Source organism: Suricata suricatta, chromosome 11, assembly GCF_006229205.1.
Source record: "Suricata suricatta isolate VVHF042 chromosome 11, meerkat_22Aug2017_6uvM2_HiC, whole genome shotgun sequence".
NCBI classification, from domain to species: domain Eukaryota; kingdom Metazoa; phylum Chordata; class Mammalia; order Carnivora; family Herpestidae; genus Suricata; species Suricata suricatta.
Genome location: NC_043710.1, coordinates 25,838,540 through 25,860,057, shown reverse-complemented (window position 1 = coordinate 25,860,057; position 21,518 = coordinate 25,838,540). Strand labels below are relative to the sequence as shown.

The 21,518-nt window shown below is 38.0% G+C and overlaps 1 protein-coding gene and 1 long non-coding RNA gene across 11 annotated transcripts in view; one reads left to right on the top strand and one right to left on the bottom strand.

Annotated features, from left to right (window-relative positions):
- Positions 1 to 21,518, top strand: part of PDHX (pyruvate dehydrogenase complex component X) — a 72,303-nt gene that overhangs the window by 32,176 nt on the left and 18,609 nt on the right. For all 10 annotated transcript variants that reach the window (XR_003915418.1, XR_003915420.1, XR_003915419.1 and 7 more), the window contains exons 4-7: positions 3,450 to 3,649; positions 6,699 to 6,797; positions 15,748 to 15,919; positions 18,296 to 18,443. Coding sequence is in view for 7 of the 10 variants with exons in the window: in XM_029957304.1 (XP_029813164.1) it covers positions 3,450 to 3,649; positions 6,699 to 6,797; positions 15,748 to 15,919; positions 18,296 to 18,443 (619 nt within the window). In the remaining 3 variants the exon portion in view is untranslated. The remainder of the gene's footprint in view (positions 1 to 3,449; positions 3,650 to 6,698; positions 6,798 to 15,747; positions 15,920 to 18,295; positions 18,444 to 21,518) is intronic.
- LOC115306759 lies at positions 1,343 to 20,184 on the bottom strand. The gene is made up of 3 exons (XR_003915425.1): positions 20,109 to 20,184; positions 19,943 to 19,965; positions 1,343 to 1,473 (listed from the first exon to the last, which is right to left on the bottom strand). It is a non-coding gene; the product is annotated as an uncharacterized LOC115306759 (long non-coding RNA).

Sequence of the window (21,518 nt, the reverse complement as noted above, 5' to 3'; positions counted from 1 at the left end):
CTAGTTTTTAGTTTGCTCACATTTTTGAAACAATTAGAAATTATTGTCTGTATTGCTCTTCCTGGAGATTTGTTTGCAGTCTTTGAGAGGGTTTTGTATTCTTCCTCTCCCCCTGCCCAATTTCATTCTCTTTGTTCTCATTTGTAATTTTTGCATCTGATTTCCATTTTAGATATAAAATAATATTTATTACATTTTAATTAAAATCTACAAAAAGCTTAGAAGCTCTTAATAATGTTAATAAAGAATAATTGCTGTCAGTGTAGATACTTCTATGATTCATTTCCAGTTTAGTTCAGCTAATGAGAGAGTTGTTAAAAAGTCTTATCTAATCACTAGTAAATTGCTATGTGGAAAACCTTAAATTTTCATGCACATACCAGTTCATAAGCTTAGTCTTAAAGCTTACTTGGGAAATTGGACAGCAAGTGTTTTAAGTGATAAATTAATAAGATGCAATAATAGGATGACATATTTGGAGACTTTATTAAAGAGTGTCTGGTTTGGCTTCTAACATATTTAGGGTTGGGTTATTATATAACTTGTTACATACCAGGATACTTTTGAGGGTGAAAAGGGTGGAGATGTTAAGATTATTTAAACTTCTATAATTTTTTGAAATTTTAATATATTGACTAGGAAAACATTCACGATAGATTTTTATAATATTGGTAGATCATTACTATTAAAATAATTTTTAAGAGTAGAATTCTTTATGAAATCCATGGATATTAAAGCAAAATTTTTTTTAAAAAATAGTTACTTTAGGGACACCTGGCTGGCTTAGTGTCATGGACACATGTCAAGGAGTGTGTGACTCTTGATCTCGGGGTCGTGAGTTGAAGCTCCGTGTTGGATACAGCTTACTTGATCATCCAAAAGTTAAAAAACAACAAAGATTCATTATTTTTGGTACTATTCATGTTCTTCAATCAGTTTCTTAGCTGCATCTCACTCTGAAATTGTGTCACTGGCATTTTTTTTAAATGAAGGTAGTTTTTCAGTATAATCTTTATTGTTAGGTCCCTTTCCTCCCTTACTGAGCAAGTTATTTAACCCTCCTTGCTTCTGTTTCCTCATCTGTACATGAATAATAATAACACCCCGTAATGTTGTTAGGAGGATTAAAAGAGTTGACAGAGTGCTAGAACAGTGCCTGGCCACTGAATGCCAAACTGTTACTACTCAAAGACTTAATGAGCGGTTTTCTCCCCCGACTGCGTTTTTAGCTTGTCATTGATTTGTTTTCAGTGTCGGTGTTTCTTATGTGTCTTCCTTTTAGGCCAAAGTTTATTGTGCACATGACTCACGGTGGGTATATTAAAGAATACAAACAATTTAAAACTGTATAATGGTTTGCACCATGATAGAAAATTTTTACTAAGTTTTCAAACCAAGTCAGTCATGTGACTCAGCTCCTCTCCACTAGCCACGGTGCATGCTCCTTCTGTGCTCCGCAGCTCTCACGCGGTCCTATTTTAGAAGAAAATGTTTAAATAATTTCTTCTTAATTTTTAGCATCACAGTCAAAATTTTACCCACAGCTTTAATGGAGTGAACCCCCTCAAATAAATTTGGTTAATGCGGTGGTTATTTTGTCTGTTGGCTTCAGCCTCTCATATTCGTGGATACACTGATGAGCTTCGGTGGGCTGTATTGAGCACATTTGTTGGTGGTTCATTTCAGCCTATGGGAATGTCTCTTGTAAAGAAAGAGGCCCCATACTTGGGGTCTGTGTCTGGGGATGGAGGTCAGCAGCCTGTGTGTGGTCCTAATGGAGAAATAGGTTGTCCCCGGCCTTGCCACCTGTTGTCTCTTACATTGCCTTCTCCTCCCCCGTCCTGCCAGCCCCCTGCTGGGCCTTTCGGTGCACTTTCCAACCCTTACCAATGGGGCACTCCTCTCCTGTCCATGCTTGGTCCGTGTTGAGTATATTTTTTGTTTTAAAAGTAGTCCACGGAACTAAAACTTTTCAATATGTGACAAGCAGCTAAACAAATTGTTCTTAAGTTCTTTCGTATTTTTTCCACCGGTTGCTATTCATGAAATGTCTTTATCTTATGTACCCATTTCTTATGCATTTAGCTTCATCAAGGCATTATTTGTGTTCTTCTCCATCAGTAATTAGTAAACTTTGAAAGCTTCCTCACTCCCAGAATTTATGCCTTGTTTTAGACTAGTGCATATACTAATAAACATCAAAATTAATGTTAATCAGAAATGTCATACCCACTTTAGGAATTAAGCTCTTACTTATAACTCCTCTGTTAGTGAACATCCTACAGCCTCACATTCCATTATTCACTACATTACATCAGTAATGAACTCTATATAATGTGATTGAAAGGGAATAATACAAATTTTAAAGGAATGACATTTTCTTCCAGTACTGAACTGAAAACCATTGTCATCCAAAGGTTCTCTAGGGACTTCTCTTACTACCTAAATAAAAATCAACTCTTCCTTTATAAATGAATGCTGCTGAAATGTGTAAGGTACATTTAAGTTTTTAAAAAAGACTTCAATCTTATTTATCCTTTTAAATGGTATTATCTATGAAAAATCGTTTGATTAGCTGAGACACCACTGTGTTTCTGTTGTACTTATAAAAATTCATGGGGTTTTATTTTATTTCTCAGGTTTTGTAAATAGATACATAGGAAAAAAATTAAATCTAGGAAAAGACAGAAGCCAACATTAACCAGAGTAGCTAACCAATTCAGTTTATATGATGGAATATTCTTTTCTCCAGAGACTGTTCACTGAACCTATTTCATGTTAATGTTAGTAAATAGGACTAAGGGGACTTAATTTCTTGTGAGCTCCTGGAATTCCTAAGCCATTGTGTAGAAATTATCTAGGAAATCGGGATGCCTGGGTGGCTGAGTAGTTAAGCATCCCACTTGGGTTCAGGTCATGATTTCTCAATTTGTGAGTTGAGCCCCGCGTCGGGCTCTGTGCTGACAGCTCAGAGCCTGGAGCCTGCTTCAGATTGGGTGTCTCCCTCTCTCTCTCTGCACCTCCCCTGCTCACACTCTGTCTCTCTCTTTCTCAAAAATAAACAAACATTAAAAAAAAAAAGAAACTGCCTGGGAAAGACAAATAGTTGGAGTAGGAGACCGTAGCCTCCTGTTTGGATTTGTACTGATTGACATCAAAAGGAAGATGGTGTGATTTCTCCTATATATTTGAAAGCTGTCAGAGGAAGGTTCTAGGTTTTTTGTTCACGCTGTGGCATGAATGGCTAGAAGAGGGAGAATGGTGAAGGAAGGCATACGTGGGCGAAGGTGGGAAAAGATGGTGGTGGGTGGAAGGAGGAGGCAGGCTGGCTTAGAAGTAGAGTTTAGCCCAAAGTAAGATCTTTCTCATCAGTGCAGAATTATGTAAACTGCAGTTCATAAGGTCATGAGCCTTTCCATCTCTGCAATTATTATTTTTTTTAAATATAGGTTGAAGAAGGATCTAAAAATATACGGCTAGGTTCACTAATTGGTTTGCTAGTTGAAGAAGGAGAAGATTGGAAACATGTTGAAATCCCCAAAGATGTAGGTCCTCCGTCACCAGCTTCAAAACCATCAGTGCCTTCCCCCTCGCCAGAGCCACAGATTTCCACTCCCGTCAAAAAGGAACATTTACTGGGAAAACTGCCGTGAGTATGTTTATTGGACGCTGATGTAAAAAAAAAAAAAGTTATGGCAACTTTTAGGGTATTTTAATCATTATCATATTTAAAACATCTTTGTACCTTACGTAGAAAGTGGCTGATCTTCCCTTTTTTTTCTCTTAGGTAACTGAGGCCTAGGAATGATTATTTTACTGTCATTGTTCACTCAACAAACAAATAGTTCTTCAATCCCTGCCTTGTTCCAGGTCGTAGGAAAGCCCTGCTCGCCTGGTAGAGAACAAAGCAAACAGTCTGTGTTGTCCATGTTGAACTTGAGTTAGTTTTTAGGATTCCAGGACGGAGTTTAATGTACCAAGCTTCATGTCATGTTTCCATCCATGACATTCTAGTTACCGTAATGTGAATTCCAGTTTGAAATGTATAACTGATATAAAATGGAATTAGCAGGAGTGCTGGGTTGACTCAGTCGGTTAAGCCTCTGACTTTGGTTAAGCCTCCGACTTTGGCTCAGGTCATGATCTTATAGTTCGTGAGTTCAAACCCCACGTCGGGCTCTGTGCTGACTGACTGCTCAGAGCCTGGAGCCTGCTTCAGATTCTGTGTTTCCTTTGCTTTCTGCCCCTCCCCTGCTCATATTCATATTCTCTCTCTTTCTCTCTCTCAAAAATTAAACGTTTAAAAAAATTTTTTTTAAGAAAATGGAATCACCATCTTAACACGCACTTCTTTGCAACTATTCTGCACGTGAGTGTCTGACACAGATTAGAGCTCGAGTTTGTTCCTGTATAACACACTTAGTAAATACCATTTCTCTTCAGCTTTGCGTAGCTGTAATTGATGGACTCAGTAAATTCTAACAAGTTCGTTTATTTTAATATTCTCTGTAATTATGCAAAACTGCTTTATAAGAAAAAGTTCTTCATCGAGAAGGGTCCTCTTAAGAAACACTTCCGAACTTAAAAGTGCAGAATTTTTCCTTTTTAAAAATTTTTTCCTTCAGTTTACCAATGTCAGTTCTTGTCATAAAAAAAATCCATAGTGATTCTGAAGTGCTGAGCTGTAAACTCCCATCACCATTTATACAGCATTTCTGACTGCATTGCTTTAACTTGCCTTCATTTACCATGAAAATCAGAAGGCAGCTCATGGCTGTATTACTGCCCTTCTCCTGCGGCAGAGACCTCAGCGTGTACTCTGTCCTTCTGTGAAGACCCATCACTAGAGACTTCAGGAATCCGAGGCCCTGGCATGTAGGTTAAAACCCAGCAGACCTGTGAGCCGCAGTGTTGGCTCACACAGTGATTGTCTTAAAGAAAATTTTTGAATTGATTATAATTAATCTTACAAAAATATCTAAAATTTCAGTTTCTTCTGAAAAATATAGAGATTTGATAGCACTGAGCCCGCATCCCTTAGAGCTGTTGCCCTGAAATGGAGAAAGTACCACATTTGTTCCTCTCCATTTTTTAGTTACACACTTCTGAACCTATCCCCTTTTATTCAATTTTCAATGTTCAAATCTTCATCTAACTGTAGAGTCATTTGTATTTGCTGCTTTGCCTAAAGGTCTTAATCGAAGAGTGGATACTCAGTAGTTGTGTGACCTTCTGGCATATCTCAGTTTCCCTGTCTAATAATCAGCGTAAGTGTTTTGCCTCTTACCTCTTTGGAGTAAGTATAAAAATGCTTTCATGTAAATACTAATGACTTTTAAAAATATATGAAGGATACAATTCAACAACAAAACAAACAACCTAATTAAAATAGGCGAAGTACTCAAATCATTTCATCCAAAGAAGATGTACAACTGGCCAGTAAACAGGAAAAGATGTTCATTAGGGAATTGGCAGTCAATGCCACAGCGAGCTACCATAACTTCACATTCATTGGATTGGCTATTGTTAAAAAAAAAAAAAACTAATTAGTGTTAATGGGATATAGAGAAATTAGAACCATTGTGCATTGTTGGAAGGAATGTAAAATGGTTTGATCACTGGAAAACAGCATGGCAGTTCCTAAAGAATTAAAAACAGAATTACCATATGATCCAGTATATACCAAAAGCCATTGAAAGCAGGGACTCAAAGAGATATTTGTATAGCCCTGTCTAACAGTGTTTCCACAATAGCCAAAAGGTTGGAACTACTCATATGTCCAATATGTGCTATATACATTCAGCTTTGGAAAGGAAGGAAATAGTGACACATTTACCTTGACATGGATGAACTTGAAGACATTATGCTAAGTAAAATAAGCCAACCACAAGGGGACAGATACTATATTATTCCACTGACATGAATTACCCAGAATAGTCAAGTTGGTAAAGACTGTAGAAAGCTGACTGCTGGGAGCTAGGGGAGTGGGGGGTTAGTGTTTAATGGGGACAGAGTTTCAGTCTGGGAGAATGAAAGCTCCGGAGATGGATGGTGGTGATGGTCGCACAGCATGTAATTGTACTTAATGCCACTTAACTGTACACCTGAAAATGTTTACAATTGTAAACTTTATATTTTACCATACACAGAAAAATGAAGGAATGTGTATCTAGTCCCCTGTTGATGTATTTGATTAGAAACCATTTGAAAAATTATTACTCGAAATAGTAGTTCTCTTCTTTTGAATATTTACTTTTCTTTTTTTTAAAGAGAGAGAGAGAGAGAGAGCAAGAACGTGGGAGCTGGACAGAGGGAGAGAAAGAATCTTAAGCAGACCATGGTCAGTGTGGAGCCCAGTGCAGGGCCCAATCCCATGGCCCTGGGGTCATGATCTGAGCTGAAATTAGGAATTGGATACTCAACAAATTGAACCACCAGGCACCCTGAATATTTACTCTTATTGAAAGGATATTTTGAAATAGTAACTATTTAGATTTGTATGAAAATGTTTTGGTAGTAAAATAAACCAGATTAGTACAAATTAATTTATTAGACTATGATTATCTCTGGGAGTCATTTTAACTTCATTGTGAGTTTTTATTTTTCTAAGTTTCAACGTAACTGTTGATGTTTAGGTATATTTGATTCAAATGTAAGTGTTTATTGGTTTCCTTAATCTCTTCATGTTTTCTTCTTAGGTTCCGTTTAAGTCCAGCTGCCCGTAATATTCTGGAAAAACACTCCCTGGATGCTAGCCAAGGCACAGCCACTGGCCCTCGGGGGATATTCACTAAAGAGTATGTTTGTGCTTGGTTTTTTTTTTCTTAATTAAAAAAATTATTTTAATTTTACTTACTTATTTAAAGAGAGAGAGACAGAGACAGTCCAAGTGGGGGAGGGACAGAAATAAGAGTCCCACACAGGCTCTGCATTGTCAGAGCGGAGCCCAACCGAAGGCTCAAATTCCCGAAACTGTGAAATCATGACCTTAGCTGAAATCAAGAGTCAGAAGCTTAACCAACTGAGCCACCCAGGCATCCCTGTTTGTGCTTTTTGTAACAACCAATTCCATTATTTATCATGATCATCCTCTTCTGAAAGTATTTAAAGAAGAGCTTATTCAGTGTTATGATTTAAAAGGATGTATACTGTGTTCTTTTGTATTTTTAATTGCTTTTATCAGTTTAAAATTGTATTCTGTGCAAGAGTTGTTTCTGAATAATTACAGCATTAGTGAAGATTAGTTCTAATTTGGTAACAAAGCCAGATCCTTAGAAATGGTGATAAATGCAGAAAATTAGAGTGCAGAGGGGTGAACCTTTATATTGTTTTATGTTTACTTGAAATAAGTTTGCAATCACATTTAAAATTTAAAAACCTAGAAATATACTTTAAAAATACTTTTCTTCTGGGGAGGCTGGGTGGCTCAGTTGGTTAAGTGCCCGGCTTCGGCTCAGGTCATGATCTCTCAGTTCGTGGGTTCAAGTCCCGCATCAGGCTCTGTACTAACAGCTCAGATCCTGGAGCCTGCTTCAGATTCTGTGTCTCCCTCTCTCTCTGACCCTCCCCTGATCATGCTCTCTCTCTCTCTCTCTCAAAAATAAATAAAAAACATTTTTAAAAATACTTTCCTTCTTATCTGTTTGGAATTTAGTCACTTGTATGATCAGAGATTTCCATAGGCAGTTGGCTCTCTTCTGTTGCACTAATCTCACTGTCCATGAGTCAGCACCTCCCTTCTTAGTACCATGCTCTTAATTATAAATATTCTTCAGCAAGGTTTAAAATTTGATAGAATTATCCTTGCTCTTCTTTTTCAGTAGACCATGTTTATGGTTTATTCTTGTTTTATTATTCTTCCAAATGAATTTTAAACCATTCATTTGCCCTGTTGGCGGGCCCCCGCAGGGGGATGATGGTGTTTTTATCAGGATTGTTTCACAATGTACAGTTAACTTGGGGAAGAATTGATATTTTGATGATCCTGAGTCTTCCTGTTCCAAAACAGTGATATGTTTTTTCATTTGTTTAAGTTTTGTTTCAGGAGTGTCTGAGAACAGATAGCCCCTGCTCTATGCAGACTTGGTCTAGTGGGAAGACAAAGGTTAATCCTTTAGGCATATGAACTAATGTAAAGTTGCCATAGTGGTGGATGTTATATTTCTATGGCAGTAATATTAAATTCTTCAAATTGAGTTAACATTCTAGAACAATATGCTTATTTTCAGTTCATCTAATATTGATAAAAAGTGATTGGTGATATTGGCTAAAAAGTTTTTAAGTTCAGGTGGGGCAAAGGTTATGAAATTATTAAGAAGCAGTGCTGGACCAAGGGAGCTTTCTTCCCCCCCCCATTGGGTTATTTTACTCTTCATTAAAGCATTCGTTTATTTTAGGGTATTTCTTTTATGGGGGGGGTAATACCTCTTTAATTCTTAGGTAGTCTTATTTATCTGTATTATAGCCTTATTGATTTGTTCATCGAACACGTGCGCGTGGTTCTCTTAAACACCTGCTGTGAGGTTCTGCCGTACTACGTGAATCGGAGATCAGCTGTCCGGACTCTGGACTGAAAAATAGCATCCTAGACTGAATTTTTAGTTAAAGGACTTAAAAACTTAACCATAAAAAATTAAAATTAAGTATCTCTACAGCCAGTGAAGCCTAGTTTTTCTCCCACATTAATTCTTATTTAGTATCTACCATTCGTACCTTAATTTTATTAATCTACCAATCTGTGTTTTAGTAAACTCTCTGCAAAAATGGGATAAAGCAACTTTCTTTATAACCAGGGAGACTTACTATACTTCTGAGGGATAGGACAAAGAGTCTATATTTAATTCATTAATCATCGGTCAAGATTTGGTGAAATGTAAAATAGTCATAGCTGTACCTTAGAAGGATTAATTTTGCAAATTTGCCTAAGATAAATTGGAGTAGAAAAATACTCGAGGTAAGGAGATAAAGATTAATAGGCTTATAAAGTAATTCAGGTAAAAGATAAAAAATGCTTGAATGTGGGGGGAAGAAGTAAAAGGGAGATTACTGATGCAGACAGTGTTATGTGGACAGAGTCCAGAAGCCTTCATAAAGGACTGAATGTGGAGGATAGACCAGGCTAGCAATCAGTCAAGCAGTGGACTTGGGATTCTGATCTGGGTCATGAAATTTTGGCTCCATAAATACAATACGGGCCTTGGGAAACTATTTGTCTTGGTGGAGTGAGTCGCGTGATAGCTCCGAAGCTTGTTATCAGTGCGGGCGAGGCGTGCAGGATCAGGATCAGGGAGGCGAATGTGATTTGCAGCAAACACTTTAGAACTAGAGCGGGAGCTTTGGTAGGTAGTAGGCAGTAGTTGTAATTGAGATAATCAGGAGGTGAACTTTTAGAAGGCTGAAATTCCTGTGTTGGAGGATACCTCGGAACTGGATAAAAAGTTAAGAAGGTGTGATCTGAGAAAAGTCTTTGAAGTTGGTTATTAGGTGACATTTTAGAAGGCACTTCAGTGGTGTGATAGCAGAGGAATGAAATAGTGCTTTCTTCATTTCTCTCCTCTCTTTCCATATGTGCGTCACACATATATGATTAACAAATATCTTTTTTTTAACCTGAGTTGAAGTTATAATAGTAATGTGACATTCATTAAAGAGAACAAAATGGTATTGTCTTGCTGTCTACCCAAAGGCAACACTATTAAAATAGAGTTAATTTTTAGTATTTTTGCTATATTCCTCTTCCTCCAGTTCCCTTTCATGTCCTTATTCTTTAACTCACCATAAGAGAGTTAACCTTTGGTCTTCACAATTTGATACATTATAAAAGACTTCGTAAGAAAAATAGATCCTTGAAAAAATACATTATTCAGGATTTTTGCTTTGTATACCACTAAAGATGCCTGTGTTTTATGTTTAATATTAAGATGGACTTTGGGGGAAACTTTGACCTGCCGTTATCTACAAAAATGTTATATTCTGATACAACTAAAAAACTGCAGGCTTTGACATAAGCCTCCCTCAAAATCCCTTAGCACACATTCTTGGAATTGGAGGGACAGGGACGTCCTTCCTTTTTCTACTGGCAACTAAAAACGCAAGTAGAATAGGAAAATCAGTTCTAACTGCTGAGGCAGTGACTCTGATGCATTGTATTTACGAAATAGATCCTAAGGGTTAGGGTTGCTGTTTTAATGTTGCTCAAACGTATTGCTCAGAATATATGTTGCACAAAAGTGTATAGACTTTATTTTGCCTGACTGTAATATTTTAGGAAAACAAGTGTGGGGGCCACCATTAGAGACAGAATATATTTGAGTTGTTTGCCTATAACCTAACATCTTTGGTATATGTGTGTCTTAAGTCATAGTTGTAGTTAATGTTTGTATTCATATCACAGTATCAAAAATCTCACCGGTATGACAGGCGAGTGTCTAGCATTTTTGTAGTACTATTTGTTTTGGAAACTAGGTCATTGTCCACCCAAATGAGTTACTCTCTAAGGGATCCTGGTAGAGAAGATTCTACCCTGAGTGAACCACAAAGCTGCCTTCTGCCGTTCAGCAGAAGTGCGTTGAATATTTGTTTTTCTGCTTTAGAGCTTTTAATGCCTACCTAATTCTTCAGTCTAGTCTGATTAATTATTTCATGGACAGAAATCATTAAAATCATTCTCTGCATTATAGAAACTAAATTGTTGGCTGTTATTAAACAATAGGTAACATTTGTACTTTACGAGGTACATTAAGTGTGAAATCAGCAATAAAAGCTGACTGTGAGGCAGTGGCCAGAATTGATTTTCTTTTTACTTGTTTATAATTAATGGCTTCTCCTTGCTTTTTAGTCTTTACTAAGAGCTGTTTTATCCCAGAATCTTAATTATTACAAGAATGAAAGTAAACTGCCTTTTTCTTGATAAAATCATAGTTACACTGATAGTGAAATTAAAGATGTATCAGTTTAGGGGCATCAGGGTGGCTCAGTCAGTTAAGCACCCGACTTAGGCTCAGGTCATGATGTTATGCCCCGTGGGTTCAAGCCCTGCATCCAGCTCTGTGCTGACAGCTCAGAGCCTGGAGCCTGCTTTGGATTCCGTGTCTCCTTCTCTCTCTGTCCCTCCCCAGCTCATGCTCTATCTTTCTCTCTCAAAAATAAATAAACATTAAAAATAAAGAAAGATGTGTCCATTTCATGTGTCCAGTCTTAAATAAATGTACTCAGGTATTAATATTTTAAATTCTTTAAATTCTTCACCTGTTGTTTTATCTTTTTCTTTTTTACTGATAACTGAGAGTAAACTAGTGATCCCCATATATAGAAATTAATGTGTTTTAGATATGCCACTCTGACGCTAAACTTTAATTTGATTTAAAACCCAGATTAGTAATAGGTTTTGTGAGAGAGAGAGAGATTTTATATACTGGAAAGGGACTAGTAATGTTCGGCTGTGATTTGTAAGAACTTAAAAAAATTTTTTTAAAGTGTTTTTTATTTATTTTTGAGAGACAGAGAGAGACAGCATGAGCAGGGGAGGGTCAGAGAGAGAAGGAGACACAGAATCCAAAGCAGGCTCCAGGCTCTGAGCTAGCTGTCAGCACAGAGCCCGACGCGGGGCTCAAACCCACGAACCGAGAGATCATGACCTGAGCCGAAGCCAGAAGCCAGACAATTAACTGACTGAGCCACCCAGGCGCCCCTGTAAGAACTTTTAAAAGCTAAATATCTTTTGTTGAAGGCATTTTTCTGAATCAACAGAAGGCCTTATTAGATATCAATGCTCATATTTTTATTTATCCGGCTAGGGTTTTGGCTCAGGGTATAAATCCCCAGAAATGATGCTGGCAGTCATTTACTTCGTATGTAAATATTATCATAATTAGCTGTCACATGGTACTTTTGGTTATAAATATAAGTAAATTAAAAATTAATTTCCAAATAGAAGGAGGCTTATTCTTCAAAGCCTTAACAGTACATAAGGTCATTGTCTCGGCTGCAGACCTCCTTCCCTCCCCATCCTTTCCATTCCCATCACTGTGTTGTGGCACATGCCCTGAGAACCAGCATGGCATCCGGTTGTGCCCGTACTACTTTTTGTGTGATGGGTTGGAGGCCGTGGTCAGGAGGTGTCCTACATTTAGCTTTAGATTACATAGATCACATTTTTTCATTCAGTCCCAGACTTGTGCTCATCTGAGATGTACTGAATTCTGTTCTAGTCTGTTCACGTGAGAAAAAATTATTCTGACTCCGCCCTGGTTCACATTTGCATCCTGTGTGCATAGGTATTAGCAAAGTGGTAGAACACGCACAGGCTTTGACGTTGGCCACACCTGGATGTGAGGCCAGCCCTGGCAGCTACTTGCTGCCTACCTGTCCAGCTTCGTCTTTTACCCCTCTCCCCCTGTTCACTGCTTTCATGCTCGCCTGCCTTCTGCTCTTGGGAGAAGCCTTTTCCCGGGCTGTTCTCTCTGCCTGGAAACATGCTTTTCTGGGCTCTTCCTGAGGCTGGCTCCTTCACATCATTCCACATGAGTACAACCTCCTCAGGCATTCCCTGACCATCCGCCCTATGTTTTTTTTACTTTTTTTAAGTTTATTTATTTATTTTGAGAGCAAGAGATAGAGAGCAAGCAGTGGTGGGAAGTGGGGGGAGAGTGCAGAGAGGGAGAGGGAAAATCCACGTTGACAGCATGGAGCCCGATGCAGGGCTCGATCTCATGAACTGTGAGATCATGACCTGAGCCGAAATCAAGTCAGATGCTTACCCCACTGAGCCATCCAGGCACCCCCATCCGATTTAAAATGAACCTGTTGTCTCATTCATCACTCATCCTGTTATTCTGCTTTATTTTTTCTTAGTGCATCACTATCTGTCATTTGTTCCCTGACTAACATAGACTGTCCTGTAGAATAAAGCTCTTTGATGGAAAGTGTTTGGTTTAACACTGTGTCCTCGACACCTGAACAGAGTAGGTGATTGAGAAATACTGACTTAGACTTGGAATTTAACTTCCCTGAGCCTACTTACTCATCTTTGAATTGAAATAATAATACCTCCCTTGCAGGGCTGGTATAATATTACATAATTAGCATAAGCACAATACATACAGAAGAGGCTCATTTTTCTACTTTGACTTCCACTTTATTTTTTTAATGATTTTTATTTATTTTTGAGAGACAGAGATAGTGCGAGCAGGGGAGGGTCAGAGAGAGAGGGAGACATAGAACCAGAAGCAGGCTCCAGGCTCTGAGCTAGCTGTCAGCACAGAGCCCAATGCGGGGCTTGAACCCACAAACCATGAGATCATGACCTGAGCCGAAGCCGGCCGCTTAACCGACTGAGCCACCCAGGCGCCCCTTGACTTCCACTTTAAAAAAAAAAAAAAACATTTTCTTAATGTCTATTTATTTTTGAGAGAAAGAGAGGGAGAGAGAGCTAGCGCACAAACAGCAGAGGGACAGAGAGAGAGGAAGACACAGAATCCTAAGCAGGCTCCAGATTCTGAGATGTCAGCACAGAACCCAACGTGGGGCTTGAACCCACAACTGCGAGATCATGACCTGAGCTGAAGTTGGATGTTTAACCATCTGAGCCACCCAGGGGCCCCTATAATTCCCACTTTCAATGCTTAGTTAGGGATCCAAGATGATAAAACATTTAAGGTTTCTTTGTCATCTGGCCTCTCATATTAAATGTCAGCTCTTTAATTTTGAAGTGAGTAAGTTAGTTATATTTGGTGTTAACTCCATGCACCCCTTTCTGGACCAGGTATAAAGGATGGCCCCTCCTTCCAAAAAATGCTATCAGTACCCACTGGGGAGTTCCTCTAATAATGTGCCCCAGGTTGGAGCATTCCTGCCTGGGTCAATTTTCTGTTGCTGCATAACAAATTACAACAAACTTAGTAACTTAAAACAGCATCTATTTATTGTCTAACAATTCTGTAGGTCAGAAGCCACGGCCCGGCATGGCTGGCTTCTCAGCTTATGGTCACAAGGTTGAAATCAAGGTGTTGGTCCAGGGTTGGGGATTCATCTGAAGGTTGGAATCTTCTTCAAGGCTCAGCTTCCAGCTCTTGGCTGAATTCAGTTCTTTGTGACTGTGGGTCTCAGGCCCCTTAATGGGGCTTAGCCAAAGACTGGTCTTAGCTCCTGGAGGTCTCCTTCAGGTCCTTGTCACACGGTCATCTCCATAGGCTGTTCATGAATGCCCGTTTGCTTCTCTAGTGCTGGCAGGAGAATCTGTCTCCATTCAAATCTCTTCTTGAAAGAACTCCTGGTTCATTTTAAAGGGTTTATCTGATGTGTCTAATCCTGCCAGGGCAATTTTCCATTTGTGTTTTGATTAACTTCATGTCAATTGATTTAGGACCAGAATCATGTGTACAGAATCCATCACGTTTGTCACATAATGTCCTAATCATGGGAGCGGCATCCATCATACTCACAGGCCCCCACAGGGGATTATGCAGGGTGTGTACACCAGATAATAATTCTGTGTATACAGGTATATTGGGGTCATCCATCTCAGAATTCTGCCTACCGTGTTGCCATAAGATAATTAAGTAAAAGGTTTTGTTTGGGGAAGGCTAATTTTAGATATGCCCAGCGGATACTAGGTTTTTCCCCGTCAGCAATTCTTTCAGTAAACAATAACAAATAATTAACTGTTTCAGATATTTAAACAATGTAAATTGCCTTTAAATTTGTGTCACCTTGAAGTTGTTTTTAGATTATGTACAACCTTTTTAAAAAAGTTTTTAGATTAAAACTTTTTTTTTAATGTAAAATTCTGTTTTTGAAAAGGGTTCTTTTGAATTGTCAGGTATTATAATTTTTGAGAAAGCATTTTGTTTATGAAAATGTACTATTTCATACTCACTGTAACTTGGCATAAATTGAAAGCTTGGTATATTTAGTAATCCAATTATATCCTTTTAAAAAACAGATACCTTTAATGCAGGGTAAATCTATACTAGTTTAGTTATCTTTCATTCTGAATGATGCTGTGGATTAGATTTATTTTATTAGATGATGCTGATAACATTTTGAGCAATATTTAAAGTGGCATGATTTTATGACAATAAACAAGGTTATTTACACTAGGAAATCCAGTAATTTAGTAAATATACTAATAAAAGTCATCATAAATTTGACATTTTTTTTAATAAAATTTTTTTAATGGTTATTTATTTTCAGGTGACAGAGTGTGAGCGTGGGGGAGGGGCAGAGAGAGAGGGAGACACAGAATCTGAATCAGGCTCCTGGCTCTGAGCTGTCAGCACAGAGCCCAATGCAGGGTTCGAACCCACAAACTGCAAGATCATGACCTGAGCTGACGTCGGATGCTTAACTAACTGAGCCACCCAGGCGCCCCTAACTTGACACTTTGAGTGCCATGTGAAAATTATTTGACAAGCATAAAGAATGAGAGTATGGTTTAATTTATTGATTGTTCATCTACCAAATGACACCCCTCAGAAGGATTAATTTCCTTTTTAAAGATATCTAATCCCAGAACTTTGATTTAATTCAAATTGTTTGGTTTTTTAAAATGTCCAAATATTGTAACCATTGGGTGAGTAATATGAACCAGCAGAACAGATAAGATTTGCTTGTCTAACTCAAGTAAGTAATTTTGCATCACAGCCTTGACATCTCTCCATTTCAGTACCTTCCCTCCATATCTCATCTCCATTTTCTAAACGTTCTTTTCTATTTCTTATTGCTAATCGTGGTTATCTGTCTTTTCAGGGATGCTCTCAAACTGGTCCAGTTGAAAGAAACAGGCAAGATTGCTGAATCCAGACCCACCGCAGCCCCTCTAGCTACCCCCACAGTGCCTCTGCCCCCGCAGGCCACAGCCACGCCACCTTACCCACGGCCGATGATCCCAGTATCGACTCCTGGGCAGCCTAATGTAGCGGTAATAGTATTTGAGTAGATTTTTATGTTTTCAGACTTAAGTGAGAAAATAAGAACCATCAGTGTCTGGTTTTTTTCTTATTAGTTTATTTATTTTGAGAAAGAGAGAGACAGACAGACAGACAGACAGACACTGAGTGGGGGAGGGGCAGAGAGCGAGTGAGAGAGAGAAACCTGGGGCTCGTACTCACGAAACTGCGAGATCATGACCTGAGCCGAAATCAAGAGTCGGATGCTTAACTGACTGAACCACTCCAACTGTCTGTTTTACAAGTAATTCTGCCAATCCGTTTTAGTAGTAGGTAACAGTGATAAAGTTCTCCAGATGCTTTGTTTTGCAGACTCCTGGCGCAAACCCAGTTTGTGTGGTGCTGACTTTCAAATCCAGCACCGCAGAAGCATGCTCTGTAAACATGCTACTTTTCACATGGCTTTTCTCGGGTGTGGTACCAATGGTTGGTAGCCACCACTAGCCCTCTTCTATGACTTTTATTTTTAATGTTTATTTTTATTTTTGAGAGAGAGGGCATGAGTGGGGGATTGGCAGGGAGAGAGGGGGACAGAGGATCCAAAGCAAGCTCCACACTGTCAGCACGGAGCCTGACGCAGGGCCTGAACTCACGAACTGCAAGATCGTTAACTGAGCTGAAGTTGGATGCTCAACCAGCTGAGCCCCCCAGGTGCCCCTTGCCTGAGGGAATTCATGCTCTTGTTGTATCGCTAGTCATTCTTGCTAGTCTCAGATACAGGAAGGAGCAGCTCTATTTTGTTGTCAGAATATTCCATTTTGCCTCTTTGTACCTCCCTTTCTTAGTATCTTTCATGTCATTTGCTTCTCATTAGAAAAAAATGTAGGATAATCAGGTTAGTGTAAAACTGAAAGGGAAAAAAAACAATAACAAAAACTGAATGAGCACTTAAGAAAATAAACCTATCTTACTCTTTCTAATGGAGAAATATATTCCAGTGTAATATTTTAAAATAGTTGCAAACAGGGGCACCTTGGTGGCTCAGTCAGTTAAGCATCTGGCTTCGGCTTAGGTCATTATCTCACGATTCATGGGTTCGAGCCCCATGTCGGGCTCTGGGCTGACAGCTCAGAGCCTACAGCCTGTCTTCGGATTCTGTGTCTCCCTCTCTCTCGGACCCTCCCCTGCTCATGTCTCTCTTTCTTTCTCTCTCAAAAATAAATAAAAACATTAAAAAAAAATAAAATAGTTGCAAACAGTTTAAATTTCATGAGAAACAATTTTTAATGTAAATTCATGATTCATGACCGCATATACAAAAAATTTGTGAGTACTCAAATCTTATGTTTTTAAGAAGTAGGTTATTCAAATTAGGAAGATACAGAGCATTTATTCTATCTGAACAAGTACTTTGCTAAAATAAAGTGTTTCATTTCTTAAGGACTCAGGTATATTTATATATTTTTTAATTTTTTAATGTTTATTTTATTTTTGTGTGAGAGAGACAGAGCATGAGTAGGAGAGGAGCAGAGAGAGAGGGAGACACAGAATTCAAAGCAGGCTCCAGGCTCTGAGCTGTTAGCACAGAGCCTGACGTGGGGCTCGACCTCACAAACCATGAGATCATGACCTGAACCTAAGTCGGACGCTTAGCCAACTGAGCCACCCAGGCACCCCATATTTTTAGCTGCTTAATTAGAAGTGACTGTGATCTAGTCCCAGAATGGAGTGAAGGACAAGGAAGGAATCACAGGTAGTTTCCAGTGCATCCTGCTTCTGTTAGAGTTTCAAGGAGCAGAGTGGGAAAGCTATGGTAGTGTTACAGGAAGATTTTATTGTCTCACTTATACTTTTTATTATGAATTTTTTGGAAATATGATACTCATGTGATTTCTTTTTTAAATTACAAGCCAAAATAGAAATAATTTGGCAGATTATTCCAATATATTATCTTTTTCTATTGCACACCATTTTCATAAGTAGGAATTTTCTGTTGTTGGTTTGTTGATTTATTGGATGCTTTGAGTTTTAAGTGATGTTTATAACAAGCTGCTTACAGGTGGTTCGTGTGTCTTTCTGTCCCGTATACACACCCCTTGGAGAATTATTCATGACCTGATAGATTTCTTTTTGATCATTTTATACAAAGTAACAGAAGATATCCCATTTGTAACTAAAATATGAATTTTACTACTTTTTTCCATAGTTATATACCAGAAAATTAAAACTCTTTGGATTTCTTATATTCCTTCTTATACTAGTTTTAATAGTAATTTTAATAGTATTTTTCCTTTGTTAATCTCTAGTTATTACCACAAGTTAAGTCACTGTGACTAAATTGTAGTATTAGAATTTGTTTCTTCAACTTCCATTTATGGTTTAATGGACAGATTGCAATTTCTTTGCAGGGCACATTCACTGAAATCCCTGCTAGCAATATTCGAAGAGTTATTGCCAAGAGGTTAACTGAATCTAAAAGCACCATACCACATGCGTATGCTACTGCTGACTGTGACCTTGGAGCTGTTTTAAAAGCTAGACAAAGTCTGGTCAGAGGTTAGTAAAGTTAAATTTACTTAATACAGTACACATGCTAGCTATTGTGAAATCCTTTACTTATAAAGGCACATTGTGCAGCTTTTTATTTCCGTTTCATCATCTGGGTGTATTTTAGTGCTAAAGAAAACAATTGGTTCACCTTTCTTATAAGAAACAAACTGATTGCAGAGGATTGAGTAAATCATGTTTTTTGGTATGACAGCTGAGGAAAGCACTCCTTCACATTTTAGAAAGTATAAAATCAAAAATTGATTGAAGAATTCTTTAGATTTTACATATATCTTAGATATCACTCTTCTTTACACAAGTTTTAATTTTTTGTATCTTCTTCAAAATGAACTTTGAGGTTATGAAATTTGCAATGTACTTTGTTGCTGGGAGACATACAAGTTTTTAGCGTAAACTGATGTTTTCTTTCTTTCCAATCTGTATGGCTTTTGTTTCATTTTCTTGCTCTTTTGAACTGGCTAAGACCTCTGGTACACTGATGAATATAAATGGCAAAAGCAGACATTTTTGCCTTGTTCTTGATCTTAGGAGAAAACATTCAGTCTTTAATGTTAGTTGTAAATTTTTTGTACATTTCTTATTTTAGGTTGAGGAAATTCATATTCCTAATTGGCTGAGAGTGTTAAGCATAAACGGTTGTTAAATTTTGTCAAATGCTTTTGTGCATCTTTTGAGATAATCTTTCCTTTTTCACTCTGTTAATTTGGCAAATTATTTTGATTTCCAGATGTTGAATAAACTTGTATTCCTCATATAAAACTCATCAATCATTAATTTTCTATATTTCTATTTCTCTTTTTTTTTAATGTTTATTTACTTTTGAAAGAGAGAGAGAGAAAGAAAGCGTACAAGTGCAGGGGGAGGGGCAGAGAGAGAGGGAGACACAGAATCCGAAGCAGGCTCCAGACTCTGAGCTGTCGGCACAGTGTACTGATGAGGGGCTTGAACTCAGGAACTGCAAGAGCATGACCTGAGCTGAAGTCAGACGCTTACCTGACTGAGCCACCCAGGTGCCCCTTCTTATAGATTTCTTGATTCCATTTCCTAAAATTTTGCTAAGAATTGTTATACTTGTTATATTACCCTGTACTTTTCTTAAAGATGTTTGTTTCTTTGTTTCCTGGGTTTGTTACCCAATCTCACAGAATAAATTGGGAAATCTTTCCTTCTCCTTTAGTTTCTGAAAGAGTTTGGGTAGAATTGGTTTTATTTCCTTTTTAATTATTGGGTAGAATTCACCAATGAGGCTATCTATCTAGGCCTATGATTTTCTTTTTGGGGAGGTTTTTAACTACAAATTCAATTTTTAAAACTAGATGTATCAATTTCTTCTGGAATGAGTTTTAGTAGTTTGTGTCTTTCAAGGAATTTGTTTATGTCATGCAAGTAATGAAATTTACACTAGTCCCCCCTCATCCACGGGGAATATATTCCAGGGTCCCCAGTGGATGCCTGCAAAGACTGATGGCACCAAACCCTGTACTTACTGTTTTCGCTTGTGCGTACATTCCTGTAATAAAGCGTAACATAAAAATCAGACATAGAGATGAACAACAATCATAGTAAAAGAGAACAATGATAATGATATACTGTAATAAATGTTAAGGGAATGTGGTCTCTCTGTCTCTAAGTATCTTACTGTGCCGTACTCACCCCTCTCGTTATGATGGGAGAGGTTAACACGCCTACGTGATGAGAGGACATGGGGTGAATGACGTTGGCATTGTGATGTGGCGTTAGAATATTGGTGACCTTCTGACAGTATGTCATCTGCCCCCGGGCTGCTGTTGACTGTGGCTAACGGAAACGGAGAAAAGCACAACCATGGACTGAGGGGTCTGCTGTGTTGGCATGAAGTAGCCTATAATATTACCTTACTATACTTCTAACACTGTGTAATCTGAAGTGAGGTCCCCATTTCCAGTATTAGTAATTTGTGTCTTTTGAGTTTCTTGATCAATGTGGCTGGAGATTTATAAATTTCATTGATTTCTGCTCCTGCCTTTATTCCTTTTTATTTCTGTTTGCTTTAGGTTTAATTTGCTCTTTAGTCTTCTAGTTTCCTAAGGTGAAGGCTGAGATCAATATAGTATAATAAACCTTAATTCTACCATAAGCATATAATACTTTTAAGTTCCCTTTGAACAGTGCTTTAGATGAATTCCACAAAATTTGATGTGTTTTATTTTCCTTTCTATTCAAGATGTTTTCTAATTTTCCTTGTGATATCTCTTTTGATCCATGAATTATTTAGAAGTGTAAGTATAATTTCCAAATATTTAGGGACTTTTCAGCCTTTCTTTTGTGATTCCTTGCTTACCTCCAGTGTGTTTAGAAAACATGCTTTGTATGACTTAAATCTTAACTTTTTTGAGATTTTAGAGTCGTAATATAGTCTATCTTGATGAATGTTTCATACGTATTTGAAAAGAATGTATGTTGTACCTCTGAAGCGTGTTCTGTAAGTGTCAGGTGACATTGGCTCCTAGTAGTGTTCGTGTCTTTGTATCCTTCCTGAGTTCCTATGTGTTCTGTCGATTCTTGAAAGAAGAGTGTTGATACCCCGGTTGTAATTAGGACTTGTCTGTTTTCCCTTTGAGTTCTGTTGGTTTTATATTATTCTGAGGATGTGTTATTAGGCACATAACACATTTAGGATTTTTATGTGTCCTGATGAACAGACATGTCATGGTGTAGTGTTTCTTACCCTGAAGCCTACTTCTCTGATATTGATACAGTCAGTCCAGATTTCTTTGATTAGTGTTTTTATATCTTTTCACATCTAATATATCTGTGTCTTTATATTTATTTTTTAAATTTTTTTTAAAAATTGTATTTATTTTTGAGGGAGAGAGAGAGACAGAGCACTAGCAGGGGAGGGGCATATAGAGAAGGAAACACAGAACCTGAAGCAGGCTCCAGGCTCAGAGCTGTCAGCACAGAGCCCGACATGGGGCTCAAACTCATGAACTGCGAGATCATGACCTGAGCTGAAGTCGGATGCTTAACCAGTTGAGACACCCAAGTGTCCCTCTCTGTCTTTATATTTAAACTGACTTCTTG